Source organism: Fragaria vesca, linkage group LG3, assembly GCF_000184155.1.
Source record: "Fragaria vesca subsp. vesca linkage group LG3, FraVesHawaii_1.0, whole genome shotgun sequence".
NCBI classification, from domain to species: Eukaryota; Viridiplantae; Streptophyta; class Magnoliopsida; order Rosales; family Rosaceae; genus Fragaria; species Fragaria vesca.
In genome coordinates, this window is record NC_020493.1 from 20,562,517 (window position 1) to 20,574,736 (window position 12,220).

General features: G+C 41.0%; 3 protein-coding genes across 3 annotated transcripts; 1 reads left to right on the forward strand and 2 right to left on the reverse strand.

The window, feature by feature from the left end:
• Positions 1-3,467: 3,467 nt before the first annotated feature.
• Positions 3,468-5,737, reverse strand: LOC101302344 (taxadiene 5-alpha hydroxylase-like). Its single transcript, XM_004295968.1, has 4 exons — positions 5,364-5,737; positions 4,544-5,112; positions 3,871-4,061; positions 3,468-3,782 (listed from the first exon to the last, which is right to left on the reverse strand). Exons 1-4 carry the CDS (start codon positions 5,735-5,737, stop codon positions 3,468-3,470), a joined length of 1,449 nt encoding a protein of 482 aa, XP_004296016.1.
• A 982-nt stretch (positions 5,738-6,719) lies between these two features.
• Positions 6,720-8,907, forward strand: LOC101302636 (transcription factor RF2b-like). Its single transcript, XM_004295969.1, has 4 exons — positions 6,720-7,408; positions 7,948-8,080; positions 8,325-8,409; positions 8,534-8,907. The coding sequence occupies exons 1-4, from the start codon at positions 6,720-6,722 to the stop codon at positions 8,905-8,907; spliced, it is 1,281 nt and encodes a 426-aa protein (XP_004296017.1).
• Positions 8,908-9,857: 950 nt separating this feature from the next.
• LOC101295787 (non-specific lipid-transfer protein 1-like) lies at positions 9,858-11,133 on the reverse strand. The gene is made up of 2 exons (XM_004294682.1): positions 10,359-11,133; positions 9,858-10,242 (listed from the first exon to the last, which is right to left on the reverse strand). The coding sequence occupies exons 1-2, from the start codon at positions 10,706-10,708 to the stop codon at positions 10,233-10,235; spliced, it is 360 nt and encodes a 119-aa protein (XP_004294730.1). The 5' UTR covers positions 10,709-11,133; the 3' UTR covers positions 9,858-10,232.
• Positions 11,134-12,220: the final 1,087 nt, after the last annotated feature.

The following is a 12,220-nucleotide window of genomic DNA, read 5'->3' on the forward strand; positions in this document are numbered from 1 at the left end:
AGATCGCCATGGAGAAAGGCATTATTGACGTCCAATTGGTGGAGGGACCAGCCCTGAGCTGCAGCCAAGGCAAGTAAACAACGAACAGAGATGATCTTTGCAGTGGGAGAGAACGTGTCCTGAAAATCAGTGCCTTCTACCTGAGTGAATCCTTTGGCGACTAGGCGTGCTTTATATCTCTCGATCGAGCCATCAGACCTGTGTTTGATCTTGTAAACCCAGCGACACCCAATTGGTTTCTTACCAACCGGTAAAGGAGTGAGAGACCAAGTACCATTGTCTTGAAGAGCTTGCAACTCCAATTGCATTGCTTGCTGCCATTCAGGATGAACAACAGCCTCCGAGTAGGATTGTGGTTCTGTGACTTGGCTAACTTGAGCAATGAATGATTGATGCCCCAGCTTGTATCGATGATAGGAGATATAGTTGCACAACAGATAACGGGTGCCTTTATTCGAACTTGGAAATAACGAGGATGATTGATCAAAGGAAAACCGATTGACATTGGAGCAGATGTAGTCTTTGAATTTCACAGGCGGGACGGTAGAGCGGCTGGAGCGACGAAGCTCGGGTGGAGGAATGGGTGGGTCGGGCGGAGGCAGAGGCAAGTCTGATGGAGTGGGCCGAGGTGAGTTAGATGCTGGTAGAGGAGGGTCGGTGACGATGTGATGTTCAGCGGGCAGAGGTGGATCGTGTACCGGCGCCGACGCCGGAGAAGGTGGTTCAGAAGGATGCGGGTCAGAAGAGATAGGATTAAGGCTTTGGGTGCCTGAGATAGATTGGGGTTTTCAACGACGTGAATATGTATGGAGGAAAGATGGAGGCGCGGACGCTTGAGGTGGAGACAGCGGCGCGGATGGTGGCGCCGGAGACGGTGGGGCGGGGTCGGGAGAAGGAGATTGTGAAGAAGAAGAAGATGGGTCTGTGTTATCGTGTTCAGGAGAGGAGGAAGAAAGAGCAGGTGAGTCAAACACGTAATCAATGAGATATGGGTCAGAGATGGGAAGAGGAATTGGGCTTTGGGAATGGGCTGAAGAGGAAATAGAAGAATTGGGCATAGCAGATGCATAAGGAAACACATTTTCATGGAAGAAAACGTCTCTGCTTGTGAAAACCTTTTTAGTTGACAGATTATACAATTTGCAGGTTTTTGACCAACAGGATAACCTATAAAAATACATTTCATGGCACGATGATCGAATTTGTGTGAAGGATGAACATTGGTAGCATAGGCTAAACAACCAAAGACACGAAGATGATGGTACGAAGGCGGTTTTGAGTATAAACGCTCAAACGGAGTTTTGAAGGAAAGGACAGGTGTAGGCAATCTGTTGATGATTTGTACCGCATGACGAACACACTTCCCCCAAAATTGGATAGGGAGATGAACATGAAATTTTAAAGCGCGTGCCACTTGCAGAATATGACGATGCTTACGTTCCACAACCCCATTTTGTTGGGGCGTGTAAACGCAGGAATGTTGAAAAACTACACCATTGTCATTAAAAAAGGATCGCAGTGAAAGAAACTCGCCACCATTGTCACTGCGAAAAACTTTTATGCGAGATGTGAATTGGGTGAAAACATGACTGAAAAATCGTTTTAAAATTGGTTGGGCTTCATTTTTGTGTCTCATTAGAAAAATCCAAGTGAATCTTGTGTAATCATCAACGATAGTAAGAAAATAATGAGCACCCGAAAGAGAAGCATGTTTATAACGATCCCAAATATCACAATGAATTAAATCGAATGGTTTTTCTGATGAAATGGAACTCACACCAAAAGGCAATCGATGTTGTTTAGCCAGAGGACAAATAGGACATGCATCAATGGGTTGAACTGAAAGATTTAAGAAGTTTGTAGCGATGAATTTTAAAGGGGAATGAGAAACATGACCTAATCGGCTGTGCCATAAATCAGTGGATGGGATGGATGAGGTTGTGAGGTTGCAGGTTGATTGATGGTTTGAGGATGAATGAGAATTGGTTAAGGTTTTCTTCGTCGCCAGCGCCGCCAAGTAGTATAATCCATTACGTTGTTTCCCTAGACCAATCATCCTCCCTGTTGCCAGATCCTGCAAAACACACCAATATGGGAAAAAACTCACTGAACAATTTAATCCCCTTATCAGACGACTAACCGATAACAGATCAACTTTAAATGTAGGCACACATAATACATCACGCAGGCAAAACACAGAATTCAAAGGTAATGATCCTTTTGCTACAATATTAGCCTTTTCTCCACTAGGCAATAACACAGGTGGCAATGAACAATTTTTATTCTCATGCGAAAATAATTTAGGAGATGAAGAAATATGGTCTGTTGCCCCGCTATCAATGATCCAGTTGCGGGAAGTGATCTTCGGTAAACCTGGTTTGGTTACAGTAGCATTGACTTGTGTATCATCAGATTCCTTGCGATTCAAAATAGCCAAAACATATTGATGTTGTCGCTTGAAGAGAGGGATACGAACGAATGAACCGTTTTGCCGAATAGGTAGATTTGGTTGATTATATTGGCTGAACACTATCACCAAGGATGGATGATTAGGATGATCGCTGAAAAAAGCTTTGATCTTTTGATTCGTCATGGAGACAAGAGAATTGTTGTACGAGATATAGAGTACAACGAATGAGGAGAAAATCGCTGCACGAGAGATAAGATGCAGCAGGTTATAGAGTCAGGATCGAGTCCTGCTCTGATACCATGAAAAGAAGAAGATTGCAAATAAAGAGATTTGGCTGAAGTGAGTTTCTATTGACACTGTACCGATTACATATAGTGAGTACAGAATACTGGCAAGGAAACTAATCCCTATAATGAAGTTCTTACTATATATCAAACAATATAATTGCCTACATCTCATACATTCCTAATACATAATACATTCCTAATCCAGAAGATATTCAAGATATTCTTAACATTCTGCGATGTTCATGAACTTGTAGCTAGCTTGAATACTAATGTTGGTGTCTGCTCTGCATACATGTTGGAAATGCAGATGTGGAGACAAATGCGATGGTTGCTGCCGATGACGCTAGGAAATGCGAGTCCCTGAGCCACAATTTCAACGGACTTTGCTTGAGCGAAAGCAACTGCGCGTCTGTTTGCGCAACTGAGGGCTTCACCGGAGGTGACTGCCGTGGTCTTCGCCGGAGATGCTTCTGCACTAAACAGTGTTAAGTACTTGATTTGTAGTAGCAAAGATATATTGAATAAAGGGCCTAATTCTATGTAATGGTTTTGTGTCTTCTTTTGTTCAAAGTTGGATTGTCGATAAAGTTTTAATCCTGGGATGTTTCTCTTCAATCCTGTTCTTAATCGATCTTCTTAGTCACTGAAGGCAGTTTGGCAACTTGGCATGGTTATAAAAAGTACAAGTATTACAGAACGTTCATATGCATGGTCCAAAGGGAAAAGCATCAACAACCAATTTGGGGGTAAGGCATAGAAACTAGAAAGCCTTATACAGATTTGGGGATTCTTGGTTTGATCTTGATAGGGAGACCCATGGATGGATATGGCATTGGTTGACGGGTTATCTTTTCCTCAGGGTACACCTGTGACCACTCAAACATTGTCACCAAATTGTGAATGGTTGCGAGGACTTCAACTCTAGCAAACTCGTTTCCAATGCAAGTGTGAAGGCCACCTCCAAATGGAATATAAGCATAGGGAGGAATTGGCTTTGATGAGTTCTCAAATCTTGATGGATCAAACTCTGTGGGTTTGTCAAATACTTCTTTGTTCATGTGAGTTCCATAGGCCACCCAAAACACCTGCACATATGCATCCAAGTAATAATGTCTTCATTTCCTGTAGTTCATAAATATAGAGAGCCTAATTTGTAACTATAGTATTCATTACCTGCCATCCTCTGGGAATGTCATAGCCACCGTATTGAGTGTCTTTGAGTGCTTTTCTGAAACTTCCAAACACAGGAGGAATTATTCTCATCAACTCTTGTGCAACTCTCCATGTGTATTTCATCTTTTGTATCTCCTGCCATGTTAGCCTATCTTCTTCTCCCTCCCTCTTACTTATAATTTCCATTTGTTCTGCAAGCAATCGTGGGGTGAAAGACATAAAACTATTTAGAAATGCAAAAAGTTCATGACACATATCCAAAATACGTCTTTTAAATTTTATACGAAACGTAGTTTTAAATTCTAATCGACCATATTATGTGATAGTTGATACGAAATAGACTATCAAATATTATTATTGACTTGTATTAATATCTTACCATAGTCGATATGAAATAGACTGTCAATCATATACATTGTACGTACGTACCTACCTCCAACATCCCTTTTTTCGATCACATTGTGTGGCACTCAATGTAACATACCCTACCCGACATGCACATGCAGTAGTGGATTACTAATAATATGATGACTACATTTTTTCGACCATACTCATATAAACTGATCACAATGTGTGACATATGATGCATCTACCAACATATAAGTGCGGTGCAGATAGATGTAACATTACTCCTAGCAAGAAATATGTATTTGCAAAAGTCAATCAACTATACCTTGTAAAACTTTCTTGTAGAGCTCAGAGTCTGTGGACAGCTTCCAAATCATAAGGCTAAGAAGAATTGCAGTGGTGTCATGACTGGCTATCATCAAGGTGACATAGTTATCCATGATTAGATCATCAGAAAGTGGTTCTTGATTTTCATCTCTCAATGCTACCAAGCTAGAGAACACATCACTTGTAGGGCTTAACTTCCCCTTTGAAATGGCCTCCCTTCTCTCCTTTAGTATCGGCAGAATCGAATCCACAATTCTTGCTCTAGCTTTTAGGCCTTGCCGGTAAACAGTGCCGGGAAAGTTAATCGGAAGAGACCAAACTGCTTTGAAGGCTAATGAAAAATCATCAAACAAAACCTCCCTGGTACTCTCATCCTTGATACCGAAAAGGATGCTTGATGCTATGTTAAATGTAAGCTTCTTCATGGTGACCACAGCTTTTATGGTGTCTTTGTTTTCTGTTTCTTTTAGTAACATGGTCTTGATTAATTCGTCCATTTGGTTGATGTAGTTTTGAAGACTTTCAGGCTTCAAGAAGCTCACCATTGCTCCCTTCACCAATCTGTACCTGCAAGTAATTAGGTAATGAAGCCATTAGCTAGATAGAAAAGAATTTACACCTAAATCGTTATATTCTTTTGTCTAATTAATTAGTTTCGATGATCAAGAGATTGATAACTTAACAACATAACATATCAAACTATTTGTCATGTGTCACAGAGTACAAAATTCAAAACACATCGAGACAAAACTCACTACGGATCAACATACAAGAGAACATTTTTCGGAGATTGAAATCATAGAGGGGTTATTACGTACCTTGATCCTGTAAGCTCAAATATACTCTGCTTGCCTCCAATGGCTGACAAGGTGGGAGGTTGTTGGGCAGCAAGAACATCATCTTCAGCACCAAACACAAACTTGTTCCCTGCTTGACCTATAACAACCACAGTCGGCGAACCCATCAGACACGTTTTGAACACTGGCCCATGTTTTGCTGTTCTTTCTTCCAGCCATTGAGGACCTCGATCTTGCTTCTGTGCTTGAAGAAAGCTAAATGTCTCTCCTATTAAGGGATACCCTAGAGAACCTCCCGGGACATTTTTGCTCTCCCGGCGACGGCCCTTAAACAGAATCTTCCAGAGGAAGATAGTTGAAACCAAAGTGACCAAAATCACTGCAATGAAAGCCATAGATCGATGACACTCTACAAAAGTGACAAACCAAACTCAAACAGAGAATATATGCTCAACAATGGCCGGCACAAAACTTAAAATGGTAAGAAATTGAGGTGATGACGACAGATTGAAAGTGAAAGCTAGGAAATATTGTAATGTTCATAACAATAACAACAAAAGTAAACGATAACACACAAGCCTGCAGCTTGATTTATATACATATACATGATTAATAATGGTGAGCTAATAAGGCCACGATTATATATGAGCTAATTTTATACTAATGTACGTAATTGAATGTGTAAACATAGAAATGCCTTGGGATAACAGAAGTACACGATAATACCAAAATTTTCCAATTTTAGCATCGGTCATCAACAACATGCATCATTGGAAATCATGTTTGTTGTTTATATGCAGCAGTAATCCTTCTGAACAAGATGACTATAGTAGAATGCATGCACATCGTCCTATATTTCTACCTCTTGTTCATCATCATCACTCACCTTTGGTAAAAAGTTAAACTGCGCTAGTGAAATATGCATATATAACGTAAATTGTTTTTTATAGTAATCTGCGTAAAGAGAAGCACATATGGTCAGCTAGTAACCGGGTGAACATAACTGCCTCGTGTAGAGTAATAAGAAAAGAAAGACGGCTAATAATAGGAATTTGCACCACTGCTATTGGATTAAGGCACATTTAATATCTAACGGTTAAATCCAAGTTGAGTAGTTATACCCAAGTTGGAGTTTTAATGAGAGCTTTAATCTTATGACAGTTGTGAAAATACCTCATGATGAGTTAGTGACCGAGTGAACGGGATTGATGCACCGAATACATCCGGACTCGGATACATTTGGTATCCGTAAATAAATCGGATACACCAGAGACCGTACTAATTTCCCCCTATTTATTAAAAAAAAGAAAAAGCGCGTGAATAATATACCCTCGTGACAAAGAAGCGAAACACATGGGGGGAAGAGAAACCACAACAATGTCCTCCACAACTCCTCCACCTCCACAACCAGAGCCACCAAAGCCAATGCACCACCACTCCAATCCCAATCCCATTCCCATTCCCAACCCTAACCCTACTTTCCTCCCCAATCCCAAAGACCCTCTCTTTCTTCCTTCTCCTGCTGCCAATGTGAAACCCACCGTGATCTCCTCCGAGAATCGCGCGGCGCCATTCACCACCAGCGCTGCCACGTCATCCTCCTCCACCTCCTCCTCCTCTTCCTCCTCCACCTCTACAATGCTGGGCTCTCTCCCCAACACCAACCCTTTCATCAGATCATCAACCTCCGCCCACCACCACTTTCCCGCCACAACTCACCGGAGGGCCCACTCCGAGGTCAGCTTCCGGCTGCCGGAGGATCTCATGGATCTTTCCGGCCCCGATCCCTTCACCTCCTCCGCCGCCGCCGCCGCCGACGACGAGGAGGATCTCTTCTCCACCTACATCGACCTCGACAAGCTCCAGGCCGGCGCCTCCGCCGCCACCGACGACGACAGCGGCGGCGGCGGAGAGAAGAGGGCGGCGTCGCGGCACAGGCATAGTAGCTCCGTGGACACGTCGTCGACGTCGACGGGCGTGTTCGGTGAGGTTATGGAGGCCAAGAAGGCAATGCCGCCGGATAAGCTCGCCGAGCTTTGGACTCTTGATCCAAAGCGCGCCAAAAGGTCTGGCCTTTAGGCTTTTCTTGGGGTCAAAATTGGACTTTTTGATTTTTTTGGGTTTTCGAATTCAATGACGTCATTAAATTTAATTTTGATTTGCTGGTTCTTCTTGGGATTGAAATGCTTTGTCTTTGCTTGAATCGATTGCAAGCATTGTAATTTAAACTAACAGAAATGTTATATGCACCCATTTGTGTGAATCTAGGAGCTTCGTGTATTCGGTAGGAGGTGATTGAGTTGCTTCTCTGCAATGTGCAATGAGATTGTGTGTTTACTAGGATTCGACGCCGTTATAGGATAGTGGTGACATTGTGCAAGTACGGTGTTATCTGTCGGAATCAAATCTCCTTGTTTTAAGATACTATTCTGGTTTCATACTATGTCGGTTTGATACAGCAAAAGCTGTTATCCTGTGTATGAGTTTTTATGAATGGAATACTGTGTTTTTCACAAGCACAGACGCTGACAAGCAAATGATTTAGATGATGATTGTGAGTTTTGTATGTTTCTGGACCTTCTTCTCACAGTTGGATTTTGTGTAGGATATTAGCAAATCGGCAGTCTGCTGCTCGCTCAAAGGAGAGGAAGGCCCGCTATATACAAGAACTTGAGCGCAAAGTTCAGACCCTTCAGACAGAAGCAACCACTCTTTCTGCCCAACTCACATTATTCCAGGTTGGTGTTGGTCTATCTAGAAGCTTTCCTAACTATGCCTATATTATGCATCCTGACGTTAGTGCGTTATTATGGTAAATGATAAATCCTATCTGAGTTATGCAATCCATGTCAATCACTTTGTTATGTGTTTCTAGATATTTTATCATGGTATTACTACAAAGAAAGAAAGTGTTTTCATCAATCAAAACATTCTACACCTTTTTTGGGTTGTTAACCATGTTATATTTGTTGTCTTGTATAGAGGGACACAACAGGTCTGAATACTGAAAACACAGAGCTTAAGCTTCGACTACAAGCTATGGAGCAACAAGCTCAGTTGCGAGATGGTAAGCAACAGAGGACTAGTGTCATATATGCCCCTGTTCATTCTATATTTTATTATTTATTATCTCAAAAGAAAATGGTCCAGTTATGCAATGGGTACTGATTTGTTTGGACTTCATCATGCAGCTCTAAATGAAGCACTGAAGAAGGAGGTTGAGAGGCTCAAGTTTGCCACAGGGGAGATGATGAACCATTCAGAATCATTCAACTTGGGAATGCAGCAGATGCCATATAACAACAACCAGTCGGCTTATTTTCCAATTACACAACAGCAACCAGGACCTGCTGGTCACCAGAACATGCAGATGCCACCATTTAATCATTCCCAGTCTAGTATGCCAAGTAACCTTCATCAGCCAAACTCTCATACTCTTTCAGATATTATGCAGAACGGCCCTGTTGGTCAGTTACAGGGGCTTGACATCAGTAATAAAATGCCACATCTCGTGAAGTCTGAAGGCCCCTCACTTTCTGCAAGTGAGAGTAGTACCACTTTTTAACTCAAACTTGCCGCTGAGCTTCTGACCTGCTGACTCCATGATTCGCCGTCTGGTAGATTGTTTATAGATTGACATCCAATCATTTAGAGAGCCTGCTCTATATTTATTTCATTATTTATTCCATTTTGTTTGAAGTATTCATTCTCAATTGTTTATTCTTAGGGTTCTTCCCCAAAAAGGGGAAGCACCCTTTTCATCAGTCCTTTGTTCAATACTGTGTCTTTGGTTTAGGTGCTACATCTGGGAATGAAAGGTCATTCCCATGGATATGGGAATGCTATAGTAACAGCATTCTCTTCCTTTGTATCTCATTTCATTTAAAACCTTTGTACAAACTTTGTGCACTACTGTGATTGTTTTTTTCTCACGGGTTGATTGCATTGAGCTGTGCTGTAACTTAGAAATACAGATCCTCTTCCTTTTCCTTGATCATACTCAAAACTTGTCCAATTTTTTCAGAGCACCTATGAATATGTGATTGAATTCATCATTATTGATTGTTCCTTTGTTAACATATTGGATGATTATAATGATGAATATCATTGATGGACTCTGGTGAAGTGCTTTGATTTACTCCTGCTTCTAGGTGGAGTCATGTTCTGGATGTTCCTAGAGTGATTGGGCAATGTGGCCCTATCAGCTTTGGCATAATGTTAAGCTTGTCCGAGCTTCCTGTATTTGGTCATTTGGGGTGCATGTGCTTTGTCACATGAAATTTAGAGACATGAATGAGACTAGTGCCCCATCTGTCTCTGTGTATAGGCCAAATGAGTTGGGCAAAGAAAAGTAGAAGATTAAGACCATGTTTCTGCACTAATCACGCCTTAATCAGTTGATCAGATGATTGTGTCCTAAGATGACCTATCTGGCAGTCCCTTTCTCATATCCTCCGGAATCTAAATGTTGCAAGTTGGAATGGGAAAAAATTTATTTTTCAAAACACATACTAATCAAAATTGTTGATCAAATTATGTACCTGTGTTAATATATTTTAACATCCTAATACTACATCATGATGGAATCAGTAAGTTTTATATTTTTCTGTCTCTATGGTAAAACTTCATTGTGGGTAATAGTTGTTCTGATTTAGTTATCTTATTCATGCTACTGGTTCCAGTTTGTAGAGTTTGCACATAGAATCAACCATTCTAAGTACTAGTACAATAGGGGTTTTATTCAAAATATGTATTAAACGTAACAATGATGATCCCCCAAAATACCACAAAAGCACTGAGCTACAAATCCACTTCTTAGATGTCACGAAGCCTTCCTGGAAGCTTTATTCATATTCTCCTAGTCTCGTTGGGATAGTGCCTTCAACAGATTCAGCTTACCCTGAAACAAATTGAATCAATACAAATATTAGCATGCTAAATACATGATCCAGGACTAACTCTTTCTATAATGTCACATCGTCTAACAAAATATTCATCTATTTACTCAAGACTTACTGAGAGCAATCAGTAGATGGATAAACTTTGTAGGGACAAGGAGAACCACAAAGATCGCCCAGCATGTTTATACGATCATAATCAATCCCAGGAATCCTAGCTGCTCCTTCTTGAATGCAAGTACAAGCCGTTCTTCGATCCTCTGTCGTATTTTGTGCAGCATTGAGCCCCTTGATCCCGGCACAACAATCCGGCAGCACGATCCCTCCCAACACTCCAAATGGAATGCAGGGAGTGAGTAAGGTCGTCACCTCACCGCAAGTTATGGTTGCTTTAGTGACATAAGGAGTGGTCATCGCCATGGATATTAGTAAAACCATGAACGCAACACCAACTTGAAATCTGGCCATACCTGCTACTTCTGTAGTGAGTAATCTTCTTAATTATTGATTTGTTTTGCACAGAAAGACACTTGGTTATGGCCTTTTATATAGAGCTGAGAGGAACCATATGTATATGATCATGATAAGACCAAAAGAAAACAAAACTGGGTCTGATGGTGTGTTACAATTTGGTCATGGGGCTGCCAGCTCGAAGATTCATGTTTTCTTGTACTGATGGCTCAAGGAAATCTGGGGAAGAAAATTCAAAGTCTTGAGCCTCTTGTGGAGCAGCTAGGATTTTTAGAACTTTGATTGGGATATACAAATTGTAGAATTGCGAAAGGACAAAAGTAAAACCATTATTTCTCACAAGCTTACATCGATCTCTATCTAGCAACAGATGAAGTGATGTATAGATATATAGAAATCCATTTCTCCACTTGGACCACTTCATTAGTCGAGTATGCATATTCAAACTTCATTAGTCACTTCCAGGCAAACTTCCAAAGTTCATGAGATCAATGAGATATCCGCTTTATTTGTCATATCACCCATGTTGAAATATTATAACCAGAAGAAGTTGATCTAGCTAGATGACCTAATTGTTAGATATCTTAATCTTGCATTTTGATATGCTGCAAGATTCGAATCAATAGTTGATTTCATCAAATGTATAAATCACATAAACTCCGAGAGTTTGAGAGTGCGCGTATATGCTTCTATTGTCTTGGCATATCGTGGAAAAGATTCAGATCGATTAATTCGGGGGGGGGGGGGAGGGGGGGGACCCACCTAGAATGAATGATTCTCCAACATTCACTAAATAAAAGAAGAAAGATCCGATCGATCAATTAAGGTAGATCGATGGGATGTTAGAAAGACAATGAGGTACACAGAGAGGGCACTATGTAGCACCCACTTCCTATGTGCCACAACTGATAGATGCAGTATGCAGTCCCTACATCCTGAGATTGATTGGTACTATATATTTCTGGATATCAGACTTGTTAACTCGATCAGTCAAGGCTAGACGTTCCCTGGTCTTTCGTTATGTATTTGGCTGAAGTTGCTGGTGTTTTATAGATTCAAAAGGCCGCAGTTGCATCTTGTGGCCTTGTGGTAGCCAAATAGTTCACTGAACTGACTGGGGGGTTTGATCAACTAATAAGCTTTTTGTTGAACCAGTCTAAGTGTCTAACATTTGGGTGGAAGGTTTGATTGAAGTGAATATCCATTTAGCTTTTGATTTGATTCTCTGCACCAAAAATGTCTTGCATTTAGTAAGCAATAAACATTTTGATTTGGACACCTAGCTTCAAGAGTTAGCATAAATGGAATCTTGATTGTACGTTCTGATAGAGTTGAATCTTGATTTGGAAAATGTCTTTGGGCACGAGAACACTAGGCATAAAACAAAGAATGAAAATATGGTTTAATTCTCTGGTAGGGTTGTAGGGCTGCATGAAAATCCAAATTTCCATTTGCCAATGGAATACTGGGAAGGAAAATTCAAAGGGTTCTGAGCCTGGAAGAGCCTCT